The sequence below is a fragment of the Armigeres subalbatus genome, chromosome 3, assembly GCF_024139115.2.
Source record: "Armigeres subalbatus isolate Guangzhou_Male chromosome 3, GZ_Asu_2, whole genome shotgun sequence".
Lineage (NCBI taxonomy): Eukaryota > Metazoa > Arthropoda > Insecta > Diptera > Culicidae > Armigeres > Armigeres subalbatus.
This window is the reverse complement of record NC_085141.1, coordinates 143,977,628-144,001,046: the sequence shown is the minus strand read 5'-3', so window position 1 is coordinate 144,001,046 and position 23,419 is coordinate 143,977,628. Positions and strand designations below refer to the sequence as shown.

Below are 23,419 nucleotides of genomic sequence, written 5' to 3'. Positions count from 1 at the left end.
GATAAATAAGAAAAAGCTACTGCAGGAAACCGGTAGATCCGGACAAGGAATCTTTTTGTTCCGATGTGGTTGTTGAAATTTGATTTAAAAAAATATATCATAGGGTAGGTATAATTTATTAGAATGACAATGATTCTTTAGGAAAACGAAACAAAAACAGGCTTGTCCGAATCTATCAACCAAATTAAAGAAAAAAAAGTGCCCATTAGTCACAGCTGTTTCGTATTGACACAACACGGAACGGGAGATAGCGAATGTAACACTTTTACTGAGTTCAGGGCACAGCACTTTATAAGGGTCAGGTCAATATGTATCTATCGTATCTATCTCCACTGTCTGTCATTCAACGCACAGCCACACTCTTCACAAGCGAAAGGAGAACTTACACTTTTACGTCTTTACGCGAGCACGGCACTTGAAGAACTGAACAGATACCGAACGGATGAAGCATTTGTAGCTGGCAAGTCGCAATTCCGTCGCGGTGTTTTCCAGTTCCAGTAAATATGCTGGAACAAAAAAACAAATAAGAGAGGATGAACGAGAAAATTCGGTTAGTACTGAGAGACAAAGTTGCATGCAATGAAAATATAATTCATAGTGAAATCGCGTGAAACTATACAAGAGTTTGAAAATTGGATGATCCCACTGAAATCTGACCACCGGCAGCTTTAATTTTATTTCAACAACTTTAAGAAACATACTGAAATTATAACACATTTTTTCATCATTAGGTCACATGCCCTATCTAAACTTTAAAAATACTGGAACACCGTCTTCGACCAAATGTCGTACAGACTGAACACTTAACACCTAGCATGAGACAACGGACAGGACACATAACACCCAATGGACTAGTGGAGAATTTTTCGATCACGAAAAGTTTCCTCCTTACCGGGGCGGGAATCGAATCCACACTCCATAGCACATGTGACTAGACGATTGACGTCGCTAACCGCCAATTAACGACGATAATTTAATGATTAACAACCCTGGATGAATATGGTTCATTGATCAGAAAATGTTTTGTGGTGATATAATGTGCCACTAGGTGTAAAATGCACTAGTGCAAGAAGTGGTGCTATTACCACGACTGATACATCTTCCCATTTTTTTTATTACCGATGGCTTATGAATTGATCTTATCTACTCCACCTACCTCCTCGTGGTGCTGGCCGGGATACGAGCAACCTTAGGGAAGATCGGGTAACCAACCGCTGTGGGAACTACACGGTTAGAAAAAAGTACCTAATTTTAGGTACTTTTTTTCTCTTGCATCTCCCTCACTCTTCCTTTTGTTGTCATAAAATGAAGAGCAAAACCACTCAACAAGGGCATTAAAGTGTGGGAACCCAACGTTGAGTAATCTCATGTTTACAAAAGTTGAGTGAAATTTACCTAACTTTTGGTTAGTTTCTATTTAAAATTAAGTATATTTTACTTAATATTGAGTGAATTTTATTTAATTTCAAGAAAAAAGTACTTAATTTTGTGTTCCCACACTGAACCCCCGATTTGAGTGAAAAGTACCTAATATTAAGTACTTTTTTCTAACCGTGTACGGTCGTACGCTGACAGGGACGGGGGGGTTGATCCTCTCTAGAGGTGCAAATTTTACCGAGCGTCTGTTCACTATGTTAGGAGCGACTCAAAACAGCTTCTGCTCCCCATGTCAGGGGCGGCATCCGAGTGCCAACGAGAGACTCTAAGCAAAATTGTGCACCATGGTCCATCGGCAGAATAGTCCTCTAGAAATTTAGGGGGTTGGTGTCAGCCGCTGCAAAGCCAGCTTTTAAAAAACCAGCAACGAATAATCAGCGAGAAAATACGGACCGAAACAATAGGCAAAGACTTCGTGGAACTGCAAATCTCTCAACTTCATCGAGAGCACACGCATACTCGCCGATGTGCTCAAGGACCGTGGTTTCGGCATCGCGCTCCAAGTAATCATACCATCTACCAGAGCTGCGGCAACACCCAACAGCTAGAAACAGCTTTCATAGCGATATGCAAAGGCGCGTGATCGGGTGGGGGTCGATTAATAAGAGAGTGTGCAGGTTGAGGATCAAAGGCCGGTTCTTCAACTTTAGCATAATGAACGTCCATACTGCATATGCGCAGCATCTCGAGGAAGCATTGCCGGAAGACGGAGAGCTCGATGGGGCCCCTCTTGATGACTGCTGGAATACAGTTCAAGCAGCCATTAACGACACAGCGGAGAACAACGTCAGGTTTGTGGGACAAAGTCGGCGAAACGATTGGTTCGACGAAGAGTGCGGACAGATTCTGGAGGAAAAGGAAAACGCGGGGGATCGCGCTGCAGCAACGTGGAACGCTATAGTTGAAAGCGGGGACAGTAGATGGAACGGGAGTAGGAGATCAATTAGGCCTGGTTTAGCGCCAGACAAGCTTGTATTACTTGTCGTGAAGCTGCTCGATACTTCTATTTTCCCGTGCCCGGCGGAGAGACCTTAAAGGCGAGTTCCAAAATTACAATCTTCAATCCACAACCGAAATCGCGGAATGAGCTATCTTAAATTAACAAAATATGATCCACAATTTCATGGTGGATTTGGTTCCAGTCCGTAAAAAGGCACCCAAGTCCAGAGCCTATGCTAAATTCAAAACGAAAAAAAAAACCGTTACTGCCTAAACTCAGCTCCAATAGTTTGCTAGGGAATATTGCGCTGAACAAAAAGTCTATCTGCTCAATTATGCTCTTAACACATACTTTTTTTATATTAGCGCTAATTGCATGGCACTTTTAGTGCAGAATTTGAAATTATCTCTCCTTCCATAATTTTCCATTACCCCTCCAATTTTCTTCACAACGATTTTTTTTCTCGCGCAACAGAACGGAAAACTTTTCCTCTACACCTATTTTCATCGCTGTTGGAATACAACAGTCCTAGCTACTTGCAAAACTACAGCGCATTTAACTCGATGATATTCACTCAATTTTGATCTGGTATTTCAATCACGATGGCTTCTCAAACTCGTGGCTTATAACTTGCGACAAAAGATATTTTAGTTACTAGATAAAGATTGTCGCTTCGGTTCCCTTTGTTCTGCTGTCCGAAACATGTGTGGTACATACCTGTCAAATCGTATGGATTTTCCTTCTTTGACATTTAGCTCCCCTATCCTCGCCAGCAAAAGATGTTCCGGACAGCGACGACAGCGACAATCTTTATATAGTAACTAAAATATCTTTTCTTGCTACTCACTTTCCCTTTCCCTTTTTGTGGCACAGACTAGAAATACTACAATAAGAGATCGGCGAAGACGCCATTTTGTTTCCAATCGAACCGTCAAAAGCGGTTCCAAATCGACTTGTTTACTTTTTGCATCCATAAGAAGCAAGCAAAAAGTTCAAGTGATGCCAGTATTATTTTCACGATTTCATGCATTTTCATACGTTGCCATTTCGACAGTTTTTCACTCCGCCGCCGGTCTCTGGTTATAGGGTGGCTAGTGGCATATAGGGTGGTTATAGGGTGGCACACCGTCCTCTTGCCCACCACCAAAGGTGGCCCTAAGCACCCGTCTCTCAAATACTTGGAGTGCTTGCAAGTCCTCCTCGAGCATGGTCCAAGTTTCATGTCCTTTGAGGACTACCGATCTCATGAGCTTTTTTTTTGCAGTGGTTCTCCTACTAGATTTCCTGGAGATCCTGAGTTGGAAAATGTATGTCCTGCTCTCGTGCTCTCAGGCTCGTCGCCATACCACCATCACAGTCTGCCACATCGACGTTTCTCTGATCCGGGGGCACCGTGTCCAGTTCAGTGGTTACTGTGCTGCCAATGGCGGATCGCCATCTTCAAGAGAACCTGCGCCTTTCAGCTGCTCATCCGGGTAAGCCACATAATTTATGCTGGGTTCTTTGCTTTTTGGCTCCATGTCCAGCCCACCTTAGTCGTCTGATTTTCGCGGTACGACGGATGGATACCCCAAACGAGGATACGCCGTTTGGCATAAAGTCGTTTGCCATAAAATAATTTGGCATAATGGTCGTTTGGCATAATTGTTTAAAAATAATATATACTCAGAAAAATTATAATTCTTTCAGAATAGTTATTATTGGCATTGATTATTATTTCAATAGAATTTTCCCTTCATTTGCACATAGGCTGTTCTTTCAATTTAGATGGCTATCTTTGAATAATTGATATTCTTATCAACGATGTAGGTTCATAACATTTTCCCAGAAAACTGTCTGTCGAAAACCGTAACATTTGAATCTTTTTCCCAGAATATAGACCATACCTCAGAACGTATTATTCTCCAAAAAGTAAAAGTAAAAGTTATTCTATTTTATTGAACTTTTGTTCGTATCATTTATTTTTTAAATCAAACGATTGCTCGAGATAAGGTGAAATAAGTGGCCTTTCTTTTAAATGGTGTTTGGTGCAATGCGAAAGGGGAGCCTATTCCTTCGTTTAAATTACGCAATAGCTTGGAATAATGCAGAAGAGTTGATGCCTTTACGGGCAGAAGGGACTATGTCCAAGGGCTTGACGATCCCTCCCCAGGCCATCTGCGAGTTGTGGGGCTTGCCTAGGATATGGTGGGGTTTGACAGTGGGCCCTGTTAAACCTCTTTAAAAAGCTGCATGTATCCGCAAGTAGGCCCCACCAAAGCGACCGTGTGTCGCTCAAAACGCACAAGCCCAAGTCCTGATGTTAGGTGGGACGATAAACAGCCCTGACACGACGGCCCTCCGACGAGACAGGAGGTTTGCGCAGGCCCAATAAGCCGCCTGGAAAACCAATAATTACGAACAATATAAGAGATAATGCGACTCGATATAATCGGCAAAGACCTAGGCGACGAATTAAGGATAACGATTGGAAGCTTGGAACATGGAACTGCAAGTCGCTAGGTTTCGCAGGTTGCGACAGGATTATCTACGATGAATTACATCCCCGCAACTTCGACGTCGTGGCGCTGCAGGAGCTTTGCTGAACAGGACAGAAAGTGTGGAAAAGAGGGCATCGAGCGGCTGCCTTCTACCAAAGCTGTGGCACCACCAACGAGCTGGGAACCGGCTTCATAGTGCTGGGTAAGATGCGCCATCGTGTGATTGGGTGGCAGTCAATCAACGCAAGGATGTGCAAGCTGATGATTAAACGCCGTTTCTTCAACTATAGCATCCTCAACGTGCACTGCTCACACGAAGGGAGACCCGACGACGAGAAAGAAGCGTACTATGCACAGCTGGAGCAGACATACGATGGATGCCCACTGCGGGACGTCAAAATCGTCATCGGTGACATGAACGCACAGGTAGGAAGGGAGGATATGTATAGACCGGTCATCGGACCGGATAGTCTGCACACCGTATCGAATGAAAACGGCTAACGATGCATAAACTTCGCAGCCTCCCGCGGAATGGTAGTCCGAAGCACCTTCTTTCCCCGCAAAAATATCCACAAGGTCACATGGAGATCGCACCTAACCAAGAAACGGAAAACCAAATCGACCACGTTCTAATCGACGGTAAATTCTTCTCCGACATCACGAACGTCCGCACTTACCGCAGTGTGAATATTGAAACCGACCACTACCTCGTTGCAGTATGCCTGCGCTCAAAACTCTTGACGGTGTACAACACGCGTCGAAGTCGGACGCCGCGGCTTAACATTGGGCGGCTACCAGACAGTAGACTAGCCCAAGAATACGCGCAGCAGCTGGAAGTGGCACTTCCAACGGAAGAGCAGCTAGGCGCAGCGTCTCTTGAAGATATTCGATCCGCCATTGGTAGCACCGCAACTGCTGCACTTGGCACGGTGCCCCCGGATCAGAGAAACGACTGGTATGACGGCGAATGTGAGCAGTTAGTGGAAGAGAAGAATGCAGCATGGGCGAGATTGCTAGACAATAGACAAAACTCGATTAGACAAAACTCGATTTTCCGGAGGAAAAAGCGCCAGCAGGAAGATCGAGACCGTGAAGAGACGGAGGAACTGTACCGCGCTAATAACGCACGAAAGTTCTATGAGAATTTGAACCGTTCACGTAAGGGCCACGTGCCACAACCTGATATGTGTAAGGAAATAAACGGGAACCTTCTTACGAACTAGCGTGAGGTGATTGAAAGGTGGTGGCAGCACTACGAAGAACACCTGAATGGCGATGTGGCAGAAGAAGATGCCGGTATGGTGATGGACCTGGGAGAACGCGCGCAGGACATAATTCTACCGGCTCCGGATCTCCAGGAAATCCAGGAGGAGATTGGCCGGCTGAAGAACAACAAAGCCCCTGTGGTTGACCAACTACCAGGAGAGCTATTCCGCATATGGTACAATCGATCGGGACCAGCTATGGCAGCTAATGCACGAACATGGATTTTCGGATAAACTGACACGGTTGATCAAAACGACGATGGATCGGGTGATGTGCGTAGTAGTAGTAAGTGGTAGAAGAATTTGTGTACTTGGGCTCACTGGTGACTGCCGAAAATTATACCAGCAGAGAAATTCGGAGACGCATAGGGGCTGGAAATCGTACGTACTTTGGACTCCGCAGGACGCTCCGATCGAATAGAGTTCACCGGAAAGGAAAGTGCTGTGTACCATATATGGTGGGAAGCAGATGGCGTACGGTACGTGGAGGAGGCGAATGAACCTCGAGTTGCATCAGCTGTTGGGAGAACCACCGCAAAAATCGGACGACTGCGGTGGGCCGGGCGCGTAGCCAGAATGTCGGACAGTAACCCGGTGAAAATGGTTCTCGACAACGATCCGACGGGCACAAGAAGGCGAGGTGCGCAGCGGGCAAGGTGGATCGATCAGGTGGAAGATGACTTGCGGACCCTCCGTAGACTGCGTAGTTGGCGACGTGTAGCCATGGACCGAGCCGAATGGAGAAGACTCTTATATACCGCACAGGCCACTCCGGCTTCAGTTTGAATAAATAAAATAAGTTGATGCCTTCTTTTGAAGTACGCGTTTGATCGGAGCAATGCATAAAAAAGATCATTTCTTCTTTCAAATTACGCGAATGTTCGAGATAATACGAAAGAATTGATGTTGCCTTCTTTTAAAGCTCGCATTTGCTCGGTGCAATGCAAAAAGGGAGGAGATCATCCCTTCTTTTATTTACGCGATTGTTCAAGATAGTGCGAAAGAGTTGATTATGCCTTATTACCTTCTTTCAAAGTGATATGTACTTTAAAACGATCAAAAAGTATGTTCAGTGTATTTGCTATAAACCATTTTATAGCAAATGGTAAATGACCAATACCAGTCGAATAAACGAGCCGGCGACTGTCGGCCTCTTTCAACACGAACCACCAAGCGAGTAACATCTCTTCTACAACAGCTCCGAAACCCATCAAGTATTATTACACTTATTCTCCGTTCGGTTCCGTCTACCTCAGTCGCTCTTGCCGGTTATAATATTGGCGACGAGGAAAATCTACGAAAAGTGCGCGTGTGATGTAAGAAAAAGTGCTATTCCCCGGGCGATTGTCATATAGACTTTCTTCGCTAGGAGTGTGCAGTTTTGCCTCCGGGGCGGAGCGCGATTTCAACAGCAGCGGCACAGAAAGTTTAGACTGGTTGCAGAGCAGGTGGTAGATATCGGAACATTTCCGACTGGGATTTTCGAGGAGAAACGGTATTGGTAAAGTATAAAGGGATTGAAGAAGCTAGTGAAAGCACGTTTTTGTGCTAGTGAAACACCATTTTGTGGTGTAAGAGGTGTATGATTGATAGTGATTTCATTTCATCGAAACAAAACAGACACGGGAACACGGAGAAGAAAAACTTTTGAAAAAGATTTTTTGTTTGGATAAAGGATTTATTTTTCCTTTATTGTGTTTAGTCGGTAATAATTATGCTAAATTGAAAATACGCCTATTGTTTTATTATTTTAACAGAAGGTTGGAACAACAAAAGAAAAGTGAACAGTTTTTTGAAACTATTTAGGTAGTGATTAATAAGTGTTTTTCTTTATATTCCATACAGATAGCGGGGATTGTCGACGGATACATTTTTCCCCTTTGGAATTAAGATCCGTGGAAGGTGCCGGAGCACAAAAAAAAACTTTCGGGTTTTGTATTATTGGATTGTGGTAAGTCGTTTTGTTTCGACAGTGTGGTCGTTTCTTGTATTTTAAATTATTAAACAGTTGAACGTGCAAAGTGAATCATTTGATTCTGATATACATTTTGTTGGTGAAAGAGTGTATTGTGTTGAAACAAATTAGACAAGAGGCCGTTTTTCGCATGAATGACGGATACGCCTTAAATTGAGACGGTTTTGATAAATTTATTTGTTGAATTTTTTTCGATTTTATTTTTCTGATGATCAATGGAAGTATGTTGCTTTTGATAAATTATGCGCAAATTATTTAGAACCAATTGAAATATTTAATTTAGGGTGCTTATATGGTACCATTTTAACAAATTATTTTGAAACATTTATCCGAATTATTTTGGGTTTATTATTTTATAAAATTTTAATTATTGGTTGGTTTTAATAGCTATAGAAATTATGTCGTACGTAGCATCAAACATCGATCCGTACCGTAAGGGACAATCTTTTTCATCATGGTTTAAGCGGTTAGGGTACCATTTTCGTATCAACAAAGTAGCAGATGCCGACAAGAAAGACCACATGTTCCTTCTTGGAGGTGATTATCTTTTTGAAGTGGCTCAGAATTTGTACTTTAGTGAGCGGTTGCTTGATGAAGCACCACTTGAAGAGCTAATCGAAAAACTTAAGCGAAAATTGGATAAAATGGATTCAGCCTTAATCCAACGTTTCAAATTTGAGTCTCGAGTACAACAACCTGGTGAAACATCCAGTGATTTTCTTTTTTCGCTTAAACTCCAAGCTGAGTATTGTAATTTCAAAGGTGATAAACAGGATCGTATACTTGATCGCGTACTCATTGGCTTGTCGGATGACGCTTTGAGACAAAAGCTATTAGCGGAAGATGGGGACAAATTGAATCTCGCTCAAGTTGAGAAAATTATTTCTACATGGGAGTTAGCTGCTTCTAATGCAAAAATATTAACTCAAGACAATTCTTTTAAACAAATCGCTTCTATTGTTGGAAGACGTGGTAAACGCGTGGCAGATTCAAATCAAGGGTATTGTTCAGTGGGCCGAACAGGCTATAGACATTTTTCAGGTGATGACGAGCCCAACGCAAAACCCTACAATAGGTACAACGATCGAGTGAATCATCGTTCGCAGACAGGACGGGCCAGCCAAATGCGACTCCAGGAACAGCGAAAACAATATGCAGTGGTTCACCCGGTGGAACTGAAAGGCGATGAGCAACTAGTAAACGACCACCGCGTGTGCTACTATTGTGGAGTTCGAGGACATGTTTGCAGGGGGTGCCCGAAGCTGGAACATTTCAAGAGGAGTCCGATCAACAACATCAACTTTGAAAAAACCTGTGCGAAAAATGACGATAATTTGTCGAATATGATGAGTTGTTTGGAAGACAAGAGTGATGATTCGGATCCAAGTGAATTACAGTGCATGCATGTTTCCTCCATTAACAAAAGTCATCCATGTTTACTAGAACTAGCTATTCAAGGCATCAATGTGCAGATGGAGATTGATAGTGGCTCTGACGTTTCCGTGATTGGAAAAAAGCTATTTTTGGCTAATTTCGATGTTCCCCTACAGAAAAGTTTTAGAAATTTAATAGTGGTAAACGGTTCCAGTTTGAAAATTGCTGGGGAAGTTGTTGTTTCGGTTGTATTTCGGAATATGAAGGCAAAATTGAAACTTCTAGTATTGGATAGTAATCATGATTTTGTTCCTTTATTTGGGAGAACCTGGTTGGATGTTTTCTTTCCCAACTGGCGTAATAGTTTTGATAAACAAGTAACTGGAAACAGAATAATTGAACACAAGAGCAACGACTTAATGATTTATGTCAAGACTAAATTGTCTGATGTTTTCATTAAAGATTTTTTGACTCCTATTAAAGGTAATGAAACCGAATTTGTTTTAAAAATTGACACACCTATTTATAGGAAAGCTTTTGACGTTCCCGATGCAATAAGGGATAATAGTGCTGATATTTGTTTGCGATTCCCATTGGAGCAGTCAGTTGCTGATTTGGAAAGGATTGTTAATGCTTGTGATGCTCCTGCTGTTATGGCAGAGCAACCAAAACAGTTGAATAATACGAAATGGATTACTTCCACAATATATTTTGGTAGAATACAACAGGACTGTGTCTACTTTAAGCATCACGTTAAATTATTAAACGTTGATGGCTTTTCAAATAGGATGGAAGATAAATGGATGAAAAATAGAACAGAATATGATGAATTGGTAAAACTGCTGTTAGCATATTTTGCTAAATATGGGTTTCCAGACAGAATGCCAAGTAGTGGTCCTCTATTAAGTCCTCACTTTTTTGAGAGGCAAGGAATATGGGGTTTAAACAGTCATCCGTATAATCTTGCTATTAATGGCAAGGCGGAGAGAATAGTTCGAATGGTTAAAGATGTAATTAGAATGTTTTTACTTGACCCAAAATGCTTATACGCAAAACTGGAGGATCTAATTGGACTATTTTTAATAAATTTTAAAAATGATATGACGATGGAAGGATTTATTTCTTCTCAGAAGGTTTTAGGCTATACTTTTAAATTGTTAATCTATATGATTAATGTAAAGCAATACAACAATAACAGTAAAGTACCATTAATTAGCTGTGACTATCTCAATGATGAATTAATTACTAGATCTAATGATGATATTGGCAAAAAGCATAGAAAAGATCTTTTGCACAGCCTGATGGCTGATGATGCCTTATGGTACAGGAACAGTAACCCTCAGGATAAATGGTTGTATGCTAATTTTCGTAAACGTATTTGTAAAAATATTTTACAGACTACAGTTGGAGGCGGAATGATGGCCACGGTACTCCGAAGTCAAATGAAGGCCGTTGGCGATGCGCGCGTCCGGAGATGTCAATCGATGATGGTACATGTCGATCCCTATGTCGATGATCCCGATCCATTACCACAACGAAGAACGCGTGTCGATGATGAGTCAGCGAAAAGCCCTTCCGGGGATTCTCGGAGTGAGCATTGTGGAGGTTCCGGTCGCCGGTCAAGCCACATCGGAAGAAGAACCAGTGAATCGAATTTGGCGCTCTATGGCCTGCCAAGGCATTCGAAAAAAAGAAGAAATTATGTCAAAAGTGATCGAGTGATTCTTTGTAAATATTTGAAAATTTTGTTCCCTTTCTTAGGTCTTATAGACCATCGATAATCTTGAAAAAGGGAAGGATTGATATGTACTTTAAAACGATCAAAAAGTATGTTCAGTGTATTTGCTATAAACCATTTTATAGCAAATGGTAAATGACCAATACCAGTCGAATAAACGAGCCGGCGACTGTCGGCCTCTTTCAACACGAACCACCAAGCGAGTAACATCTCTTCTACAACAGCTCCGAAACCCATCAAGTATTATTACACTTATCTATTAATCAATCGTTCCTCCGTGAGTATTCTCCGTTCGGTTCCGTCTACCTCAGTCGCTCTTGCCGGTTATAATAAAAGCACGCGTTTGCTCGGAGCAATGCGAGAGGGGATATCATTCCTTCTAATTACGCGATTGCTCGGGATAATAAAAAAGAGTTGATGATGCCTTCTTTTAAAGTACACGTTTACTCGGTGCAATGCAAAGGGAAGATCATTCCTTCTTTTAATATTCGCGATTGCTCAGGATAATGCAAAAGAGTTGATGATGCCATCTTTTAAAGTCCGCATTTGCTCGGTGAAATGCAAAAAGGGAGGTCTTTCCTTCTTTTTTATTACGCGATTGTTCGGAATAATGCAAAAGAGTTGATGATGCCTTATTTATTGTGAATATCAAGAAGTCTATGTTGAAGTCCAGCTTTGAGTTGCGTAAAGAATATGATTTTTAAAAATAAGATCGTTTTCATTGCATTATGCCAAACGACTTTATGCCAAACGGCTTTATGCCAAATGACTGTATACCAAACGGAGTAGCATACCCTCCAAACAGCTGATGCAATTCATTTAATTTATACTGCCTTCTCCATGTTCCATCTTCCATCTGCAACCCATCATGATCCTCCATGAGCATTGTTCAAGCATTATCCAGTTTGCTTGACCACTCCAAGAAATTTCGGATTATTTACAAATGCTTAAATTTGTTTAAATAGTTTTTATTGATTTTATATATTTTTATATATAAAGCATTTATTACAAGCATTAATAGAATTATTAATCTTCTTTTCTCTGTCCAGCCAGTTTTATCATCTTTGTTTTTTATTCTTTTCTCCATCTTCATTCATCATATCTCAGTTAGTCATCATCAGTTGTATTTTGTCTACTATCAAACTAGTTATTCGGGAGTAAGTCCTTTCCCGTGCTCTTGCTCCATTTTCTGTCCTCCGTTCAATATCCCATTTGTCACAAAGCTATAACTTTCAGCCATTGTCCACCCAATTACCATGAGAAAATATATTTTGCATGGTTTTATATCCTGATTGTGTTTCATGTATTCTAATCGAAGGAATTTTTTGTGAACATTCTATCTTTTATTTGAGATGAATACTCTTGCTTTTTATAAATGGTAAATGTGTGTGACTATCCTCAAGCAGTGACTGTGATTATTATGTGCCTCGTACTATCTAATTCTAAGCGGACAACCGTTGATTTACTGTTTTCGTATATTCTCAAAAATATATTCGCTGAATCTCTGGATAGTTTCTGAAAGAACATTCAACCCACTCAATGAAGGGGACTTCGATAGCACATCCTGCTTGATCAGTTGCTTCGCGAGAAACTGGAACAGTGGTGTTTGAGGTTATGATTGCGGATGGAGCGTCTTCCCGTAAGCAATGGAAAATGGAACGTACTAAACTAAACGAAACCATCGATCTAAAACAGCTTTGAAAGTGTGTGTGTTTGTGTGATAGCTGATTAACACGTTATTTTCGGGATAATTTTCTCATGTCTTTGTTGGTATTTTGCGGAATAAAATCAAAAATCAAAGTTTGAATAGTTGACGGTGCTACAAGCTGCTCCGCGTTGTTGCAACTTTACCGTCATCGTCGTCTTTAGCTTTTCTAGAGGTTAATTGCTTATGCTAGGGGGAGCGGAAGGTAGATTTAACTTGTTTTAATGACTTTTTTGTTTCACCTCCCTCGCTCGATCAATGTTTGCGGTTGAATTGCGCTTTACATGCTTCTCCCGTTTCAATATGTTTGTCTGTGTAGTTAAACACAAGTGTTGTGTGTATTCATTTTAGAGTGTTTATGTGTAAGTGTTAGTGTTTTCGTGTTGGTTCATTGCTCCCAACATTTATTTTGTGTGTTTGTGTTGTGTAATCATTAAATTACATTGTAATGGTAGGTTTTCTTTTTTCTTACTTGTGTTTTATACATAATTTAACAGATTAGAATACTAGTAATTTTTATTAGGTTTAAACATTTCTAACTTCATTTCTCGTATTTAAAGTCTCAGCGACACACTGCACTAAAGGCTTTCGCGCATTTTCGCTTTTTCCTTATATAAGAAATTAGTCAAACTAAGCTTACTCGGCTCGTTTCGGCCTATTCTTCAGTTTTGATATTTTGTTTTCACATTCTTTCGGATTTTCTGTTTTGAAACTTCCTGCGCAACGTCAAGAAGTGTTTGTTAAGAACTGGTAAATGTAATAATTCAATAATTATAATAATAATCAATTTGTTTGAATAGTGTGACTTACGATTCTCAACATTTATATAATATATAGTAATATATTACTTTGATTCGGTAATTTCAATAGTTTCCATTCTATTAGCACGTTCAAATTGTATCTGAATTTTATTGTTGAAACTGTTTCGTATTGTTTGTAGATGCAGTAAATCCTGAATTGGTGAAATGATTTTTATTCCAGTGTTTTTGTTCTAATTGCAATCAACAGTCAGTAGCGATTTGCGATTTGTTTTGATTCAAGTTCTGCATGCTCTATGATTTTTTGCAACACATCTAGGTGATTTTTTTCTTCGAAACTCCACTCGTTTAACGTTTTTAATAAATAGCACCTACTGACGGCGAGTGGGCGGGCACCGGAATCGTCAGTTGAAACAGAGGTATCAGGATCAAGTTTAAAATGTAAGTGTAAACATGTAGTGTAGTTGTTTAGGGGGTTTGATAATGAAGTACTAGATTATACATAATCATAACCTATCGAGATACAAAAATATCAAACTACAATTTTAAGCGAAATGTTCTGCACACATAATTACATTTTTAAGTAAGTAAAACTACCTTTAACATATCACGATTGTGTAGATAAATATAAAAATGTCGAAAATGTGTGACCTTTGAAAATCAGTTCATATCCATGATTTTTTCAATATTAAATCGTTATGAAAAAATATAAACATAAATATAAAGGAAAAATAAGATATCGAATTGCGTTGTTGAAAAAATTTTCTTCGCATGTTATAGTTTAATGCCAGATTGAATGTAACAAAAAATATAGCAGCAAATACGAACACTGCTGAGACCTTTTGTTTCAATATGAAAAAAAACGAGAATGAAGAACAAGAACATACAACGTAATCTCAAAGAACTTGTAGCATTAGATCTAAAATCTTCTCTCAACAGGAGAATCAGTTCAGATCTCTAAGAAATTTCTATCACAAATTTCTTTGTAGCAAATCGATTGAATTGTAGTACTAGATTATTTATGAAATTATGTTTTCAAAATTGATTCATAAACTTCTGAATGATACTTTATTCAATTGTTTTGTTTTGAAATCGTTTTCTTCTATGGCTCTACATTCCAACTGGAACTTAGCCTAAATTTCAACTCAATATTAGCATTTCCTTAGTTATCAATTGAAAGCTTTTCTTTGCCACCGATTGCATGAGTATGTATCTTGTGTGGTAAGTGCAGTGGATACACTATGCCCAGGGTGTCGAGATTGGTTCTCATCCGGAAACTCGCCATCTCCCGATTGTAAACACTACGCCTTTACTCGCAAGAAGAACTGGAGACCTAAAGATGCTTAAGTGCATCTTTCTGAATCTAGTTTACTTTTTATTGAACGAAAATCCCATCAAACTCCGATCATAAGCTTGAAAATCCTTCAAATATGAATCAGTCCGGAACTAAAACCTTGTACGGCAAAAATTATTATAAGCATTTAAATTTCTGCAACCTAAATTCATAATTGAACAGCGCAAAAACAATACAATAATGCTTTATCATTGTAGCCTAAAATGAAACCCAAGTTTGAGAAACTTGGCTTCAAACTAAAATAAAAAATTCAATTTGGATGGAAGCTTTCTAAGTTTATATATTTTCTGAAAAAAATATATGGAATTTGTTGAAAAATATGAAAAAATATTTGTAAATATAGGCATTTCTACGCTAATTGAAAAAGTCTTCAAAATATAATAATACCTCATAATCTCACACCCATTACTACACAAAGATACACTCCAAAACATTACTACCGAAAATACCATTTACATACGGCGACCGATACATGTTTCCAGATCCTGACTTAACGGTCCCATCCGTTCCTCCTTCAATTATTCAGATCATTCGCCAATCCTCTTTCGAGCTCACCCAATTAAAAAAAATCTAACTAGCTACAACTCTTTCAGCGCATCGCCGTCCGTCTCTCATATTGATTCTAGTACCTCCTCTATTTTTCTTACGTTTTCCCTGCTTCCTTATCACCCACTAGTGAGGATACAATTTCCTATACAACGTACGCACGCATGCCTATGGACTGCTGAAGCAACAAAGCAGCGCCTTTTTTGTTTTCCTAATCGAACTTTTTCTGTCTCATTTTAGTACAGCACTAGTTTTGCAGCTAAACTCCCGCACACCTAACCTAAAAAGCTTCCAATTTACATACACACGCATGCACGCATTACTATGTTCTGTTCTCTTTGATCCTTCCTCACAAACTGTACACAAGTGCCCACACAGATCCCATATAGGAAACCTACAGTTTCTTAAAGTAGCGGCGTTACCTATGAAGTTGCGTTGCTTCCGATACTCACACGGTTTGGTTACCTTTCCGTTTCTGGGGTCCAGATGTGTAGCGTTGCGCCGCATTCAAAACGTGAGTTGGGATGAGTAGATCACGCACGCACGCACGCAATTTAAAATCTAGTTCAATTTACTCGTTCACAAGAGCGACAAGTCTGAAATAAGTGGGAGAAAAAAATGTTAATCGTGTGTTTTGATTAATGACAAAGCAGAAATAATTCTATGGAAAACGACACCATCACTTCACGAAATTAGGTTTTATTGCAATTGGTTGGGTTCGTAGTCATTTGAACGTCAAGTGAAATTCATGAAAGGCGAAATAGTGTATTTACAGAAGAATGCAAACGACAAATATTTGCAATACAAAAATGTGTGTTTAGTATCATACAGAAAAGCATAATATTTTTATGCTACCTAGAAAGGAAGAAACCCAATTTTTTACCCAGCGTTGACGTCGGTATTGTGACAAAAAAGGCATAAATAAGGTTTAACATATCCCTAATCATTTAACAAAAACAGGTGGTGTACCTCAGAAATTAACATTTCTTATCAAAAATATTCTAAAATTCATTTAGTCGAACGAATGCCAACCTTCCCAATAAACCCATATTTTTGCCGATTGTAACTATGTATTTTAAAATTAAAAACAAAGAATCTAAAAAGTGCTGTCACTTCAAGCTTGGACTTACAATCGCCCGATTTTGAACCTACATCAGGCCAATCATTCAGGCTGGTTCACACATGCAGCACATTTTCAGCTTTTGATTTCGATTTTTCCAATCAGTTAGAGACTTAAAAAAATATGGGTTCTTTGGGAAAGTTGACCTTAAATGAGTCAAAGAATTGACTGGAACAATAAAACCAGAGCATTAGTGATTAATCATAGATTTAATCATGATTAATGAATAATTAGTAATTTAATCATTATTCATTAATCATAATCATACGAAAAATACGATTCAATCATTAATCACTAATCGTTAATCATAAATTTTTACATTTAATCATTAATCACTAATCATATTCATGATTTTTTTTTGCTTGTTTATTAATCATCAATTTTAATAATCAGTGCATACATCGTTTCTATTCATTAATCTTTAATCATAATCATATAATTTTTATAACTTTTAATTACACAATTTTTTAGAAAGTTTACTTTTATTGATCAATATGCCATTCATTTAATTTGATTATTCATAATCATTAATCATTAATCATATCGATTGTTAATCATTAATCATACACATATTGTGTCAACATTTAATCACGATCGGTAATCGTTATTCATACTCCAAACGTTTTATTCATTAATCATAATCGTTAATCATTGTCAAAAATTAATTTAATCGTTAATCATAATCATTAATCATTGTCAAAAATGAATAAATCATTAATCATAATCTTTAATCATAGAGTTGAATGATTTAATCATAAAAAAATGAATCATTCATTGGAAGCTTTATTCATTTTCGCTCTCTCTTTTATTATGAAACTGCCCAAGTAACCAAAAGTTCCTTCAACAGTACGTTTTTCGCTTAACCAGCTTGACTGAGGTGATTAAGCGGGAAACGTATTTTCAAAAGAAGTTTTGATTACTTGGGTAGATATAATTTTTGAAAGGTCAATTATGATAAAATCCAGAATGGAAAAAGAATCTAGATTCCTTATGTCATCTGTTTTTATATTTCATTTTGTTGCTCAAATATGTGCATGTAAACCAATCCCGAGTTATGCTCCTGAAAATGTTCGCCGAATTTTGTTCCCCATGTATTTCGATCCTTTATAAAGACACAATATAATATGGCTAATCAAGTTGAAAGCCAGAATGGGAGACTATCAAAGTTTTTTTCTCGCAATCCGTACGTTAAACTAGTTGCATGCGGGCGTATTATTAGGGCCAATTAGACTAGAACACTAGTAGCGTAGGTAGGTTTAACGTACGGACTGCGGAAAAATACAACTTCGAGAGTCCCTCATTCCGGTTTTTCAACTTGATTAGCGTTTATATATCGCTCGTTCAGTTATCAAAGACAAGACGGAGGGCTTTTTTCGCCTTGTTTATTCTCCACCCATCTTTATAACAAGTATCAAAGTAGCTTATTTTAGCACGCAAACAGCTTTATTTAATCCTTAGTATCTAAGAACTCAAATACAATTGGTTATTCACTATTGTATCTCAATACCAATACCGTTACATTGGGATAGAGATACTCTGTAGTAGTGTGAAACGGTGAAAATCTGGTCAAATCGTCAGGTTGAATTGAAGATTTGGCTCCTTACTGAGGATAAACAGCGCCAGAGTGCAAAACTCCAAAGACGCATAGCCGTCACCGGTGCAACTCCTAAGCTCAGTAAGCTCGGATTGGAAGCTGATCAGAAAGAAGCTAGTGTCAAGCCAGTAACACCAGAGAGGAAGGATACGGCCAAACGTCAGGAAAACGGCTGACCCTAAGAAACGGCGGGAGCAAGTGTCCCCACCAAAAAGGATGCTGAAGTTCACATGAACCCAAAAAAAAAAGCGAAACGAGCGGAGAAGGAAGCCGACTGAGAGAGAAAGGAGCGATTGCCGACGGAGGTCCTTCGTAGCTTAGTTGGTTAAAGAACCAGTCTAGCGTACTGTAGGGTCATGGGTTCGAGTCCCATCGAAGTGGTTACCTCCAATATATTTTCCAAATCAATATCTTCCACAGAACGTACATATTCACATATGAGTTTTCATAACATTGTAAATTAACGTCCAAGTCGGGTGGTTTAATACCCGGAAAAACGACAATTAACTTTGGTTGAACTGAATAGGGTGCATGTTAAGGACCTATGCCGAGTGGAAGTAGTTCAGTGTCGGGGCCTGGATGAAATAACCAAGTCCGGAGACATTGCGGCTGCACTGAGGTGTAGCGTCGAAGGTGTGTCGTCGAAATACAGGATACCGCGATTCGGTTAAAAAAGGATTTGATGGGTTGGTCAGTATGCCCGATGAACATAGAAAAACAAACAAATTCAGGCATGCTTCAAGGACAATCCTCACGGAATTCAAAACTGAAAGCACTGGCGTTTTCAAGGGCACCCCATTCAAAACGGAAGCCACGCACAACTGTAATGTTTATTATTCGACGCATGCTGCGACGCAGCAAAACTGAAATAATAAAAATGGCAGTTGTGCGTTGCTTCCGTATTGAGTGTTGTGCTCTTGAAAACGCGAGTACATTTGAGGGTGTCAAACGGAAAGGGGTGTAAGTGACAAAAACCTAGTTTTGAGAAAAACGGGTGCAAAAATTTTCAATATTTTTTCGTCCCATACAAATCGTATGGAAGTTAAAAAAAAATACTAATTTTCTGTGAATTTTCACATTTTCACAAATAACGTAGAAAATATACTGCCGTGAATCGCATATCTGTTTCATCTTTGCTGGGCTTCCTATTCATATGGGACAAATATGCGATTCACGGCAGTATATCAATATATTGCCGCAAAGCTCTGAAACCAGAGCACTTTTTGCTATAGGGGTGATCGGGGAAATATGGGCCACCTAAGGAAATCGTTCCGAAAAGCGCCGAAAAACTCAAAAGAACATCGTTTAAATGTAGTTGACTTATACTAGAGCAGAGCTTCCCAAACCTTTGAGTATGCGACCCACCTAGCAAAATTCTATATGGCTCGCGACCCACCTATAAAAAATGCATTTTACCAAGTAGTATTAAGCATTAATTGAATCAGAATGTCATCTGTTTCGGCTTCTTCCACATAAAAAATATTCACGTTACCTTACATGTACAAATGCAAAAAATGACGAACATGGTATTGTTTATCAAAATGTTAGCGTTTTCATTTTACTTCATTAAGGGGACAGCTTTTAGGCATAAATTTTTAAATAAAATAAAATTGATGGATATTTAAAATAAAATGCGGTTTGAATATGAAATAATATAAAAATATGAAATAATGTTCGGCATTCGAGCTGCAATTAATATTTGTTCTGCGCAACCCACCAACAATCCGCTCGCGACCCCCCTAGTGGTCGGGACCCACAGTTTGGGAAACCATGTACTAGAGAATGTTACCTTTCATATTACGTCAATGAATGACGAAAAATGCGTTTAGAAATTGTTGGAATGCACTTTTGAAAATGTATTGATTTCAATGTGTGTCCCCGACTATACGGGGCAATATGAGCCACCATTTGGGGCAGTATGGGCCACCCATCCAAAATCTTTATTTAGGCGAAAAAAGTATCGTAATATGGAAGAATATGATATTCCTGCAACAGTTGTGAGTATTCCATATCAAATAAAATTAAATAACCGCACAACAGCGGACTGAACCGATTTGTCACTCTTCACCGTTTGGACAGCCACATTTCAATTGGTCAATGATCATTTTTTTCTGTTTCAATCGCAGTAATGCGCTGTTGTAATTTTTCCGTAATGAATCTTACATATATGATAATATTCTTGTATTTGACTACTGAAATTTGAACTTGTTCGCATTTTAAGGCCTGATATCTTGCTCTGTGCAGGTATGCCCATATTGCCCCATAGAGACCGGTTTTGGAAAAAAAAAGTTTTATGATAAATTCAGATTTGTATCAATACAATCATGTGTGCACAATATTCAATTTTAATATATCTTTTGATTAAAGATCATATAACTTTTACATGATAAAACTTGTCAATAAGCTCAAAATGAGGGTGGCTCATATTGCCCCGTATGTTCATATTGCCCCTACTGCCCCTAGTCAACTCAAATTTGACAAAAATGTCACTTACACCCATCATTTAGTTTTGGTTTCCGTGAGGATTGTCTTTAAGTGTTTCGATTTTGGAGTTATGCATAAGTCATAAGTGAAGCAGAAGGCCACAAGGCTCTCTCCTGCCCGGCTGCCCCGACGCGCTCCTGGCGTAGACAACAAAACACCCATCCTGGTCTGATCTGTTTGTTTTCCAAACTGGTTCGGACATGCAAAAGTAACTCAGCAAAATCTCAACCACTACGAGGCAGCACAAGATTTGCTACAACGGTCGGTATATGAGAACATGACTGATAATGCCGTGCTATCGGACCCGTATTGCACCCTTGCTGGAAACGGTAGTTGGGTTGCGGATAAGTCCAGAACAGTGTCAATCTGGACATGCGGGAAGTACCCAATCCAGGTTTCGTAATAGCCAAAGTAAACGGTGTTTACTTTTCTAGCTGCTACTGTCCTCCTAGATAGAATACAGAACAGTACTCTAGAGCATGGTTTCCCAAACTGTGGGTCCCGACCCCTAGGGGGGTCGCGAGCGGATTGTTGGTGGGTCGCGAGCGGATTGTTGGTGGGTCGCGCAGAACAAATATTAATTGCAGCTCGAATGCCGAACCTTTTGATCATTTTTTTCAGGAACATTATTTCATATTCAAACCGCATTTTATTTTAAATATCCATCAATTTTATTTTATTTAAAAATTTATGCCTAAAAGCTGTCCCCTTGAAGTAAAATGAAAACGCTAACATTTTGATAAACAATACCATGTTCGTCATTTTTTGCATTTGTACATGTAAGGTAACGTGAATATTTTTTATGTGGAAGAAGCCGAAACAGATGACATTCTGATTCAATTTATGCTTAATACTACTTGGTAAAATGCATTTTTTCATAGGTGGGTCGCGAGACATATAGAATTTTGCTAGGTGGGTCGCATACTCAAAGGTTTGGGAAGCTCTGCTCTAGAGGGTATTAGATAGTCTTGTAGGCGCACTAACTGGGGATCCCGGTTCACTAACGCCAGAGGGTAATATCCTGCTAGAGTCGCTAGCGAGACTGAACGTGGTCCTTTTGAACGATGGGCAATTATCCATGTTCAGAGGTCCGAGAGGTGAGTCATGTATCGATGTGACCTTCTGCAGCGCGGGATGGACGGCAGACCCTGAATGGAGGGTTAATGAGGGATATACATCGACCGATCATCAGGAAATATGGTTTATGGTCAATTATACCCCCAGTAGAATCACAAGGCGGGTCAATACAGTTATTAACCTAGGATTTTTTTTTTAAACTTTATTAAAATGTTTTTTTAATCTACAGATTAAGTTCAACTCCGGTTAACCTAGGATGGCGTATCTCAAAGTTCAACTAGGAACTGTTAGAGGAATCATTACGATTGGAAAATCGGACTCTTGTCCTAAGCGGCGACAAGTTATCCGATGTACTGACACGAGCTTGTGATTTAACAATGCCAAAGGGGACTAAGCCTACCGGCAACCGCCAATCAGTTCATTGGTGGAAGAACACGATTGCTGATCTTCGCAGCACCTGTCTTAGAACTAAAAGAAGATTGCGACGTGCTAGAACCGAGGCGGACAGGATCGAAAGACTCCAGTGTCGTAGCCAAACGATTTGTCCTCCTTTTCCGTGGATCGATGAATAATCAGCGTCCTTCCACCTCAAGAAACGAACACTGAATGATCTTCATTTATATTCTGTCATTTGAAAATATTTTAGTTTATTTGCGAATGATTTATTCAGGCTCACTATATTCCCCACATCCAGGTGAGCTGTGTAGGATGACTAAAAACACTACATGGGGGGGATGTATACAGGATAGTGATGGCTAGGGCTAATAGCAGCACACCTTCTGAAAAGTCCCCGAAGATATTAGCCGATCGCCGAAGGGTTGTTTCCGAAGCATGACTCATCGGACTGACCCGTTACACCGTACGAGTCAGTTGACGTGATACGGTTGGAATCCCAAACATACGATTCTTCAGTTCAATCAAAGTTAATTGCCTATGTTCCGGTAACGTGTATTGGAGGTAACCGCAAGAACAAAAACATTGTTTGATGGAGATCTTAGGGGCCATCTTAGTATTTTGAAAGAATTTAAAATCAATCCTTTTATCGCTCACGAAGACTGGATGGAAAGGAGATATAATTTTGAACGACTCTTTAATGTGTACGCTTAATGAGGAAACGTCATTAACAGTATAATGAAAAAATAAATTTCCCCATACTAATTTGCATGCAAACTTGAAACGACTTGTGCTAAATCAGTTTTAATCCAAATGAGCTCGAATTTTCAGGGGACACTCAGAACATGGTAAATAATCTGATGAGCACTGTGAAGCAAAATCGATTTTTTGAACCACCCTAATGGGTAGATGTCCGACTGTATTTCAGACAGAAATACAAGCAATTATTGAATGTGCCTCTGATTGTTTACAGCGTAACTAGAGAAATGCAAACATATGTGCTGCCCTAGAAGCATTGAAATCTTTTACATGTACTTCTAAACTGGTTTGGGAATGTATTCAATTACTACAACAGGTGGCTAAAAATAGTTCAGTAAGTCTGTTTTGGGTACCTGGGCACTGTGGAATTGAAGGCAACGAAAAAGCAGATTTTTTATCAATCATTAAAACCATCAAATT

At 39.4% G+C, this 23,419-nt stretch overlaps 1 protein-coding gene across 17 annotated transcripts in view; it reads right to left on the bottom strand.

Moving 5' to 3' along the window:
• Positions 1-12,161: 12,161 nt before the first annotated feature.
• The window catches only part of LOC134227627 (capping protein inhibiting regulator of actin dynamics), a 477,592-nt gene continuing 466,334 nt past the window's right edge, over positions 12,162-23,419 (bottom strand). For all 17 annotated transcript variants that reach the window (XM_062709251.1, XM_062709254.1, XM_062709253.1 and 14 more), the window contains one exon: positions 12,162-16,168. In XM_062709251.1, coding sequence (XP_062565235.1) covers positions 16,152-16,168 — 17 coding nt within the window. In that variant the 3' untranslated portion in view covers positions 12,162-16,151. The remainder of the gene's footprint in view (positions 16,169-23,419) is intronic.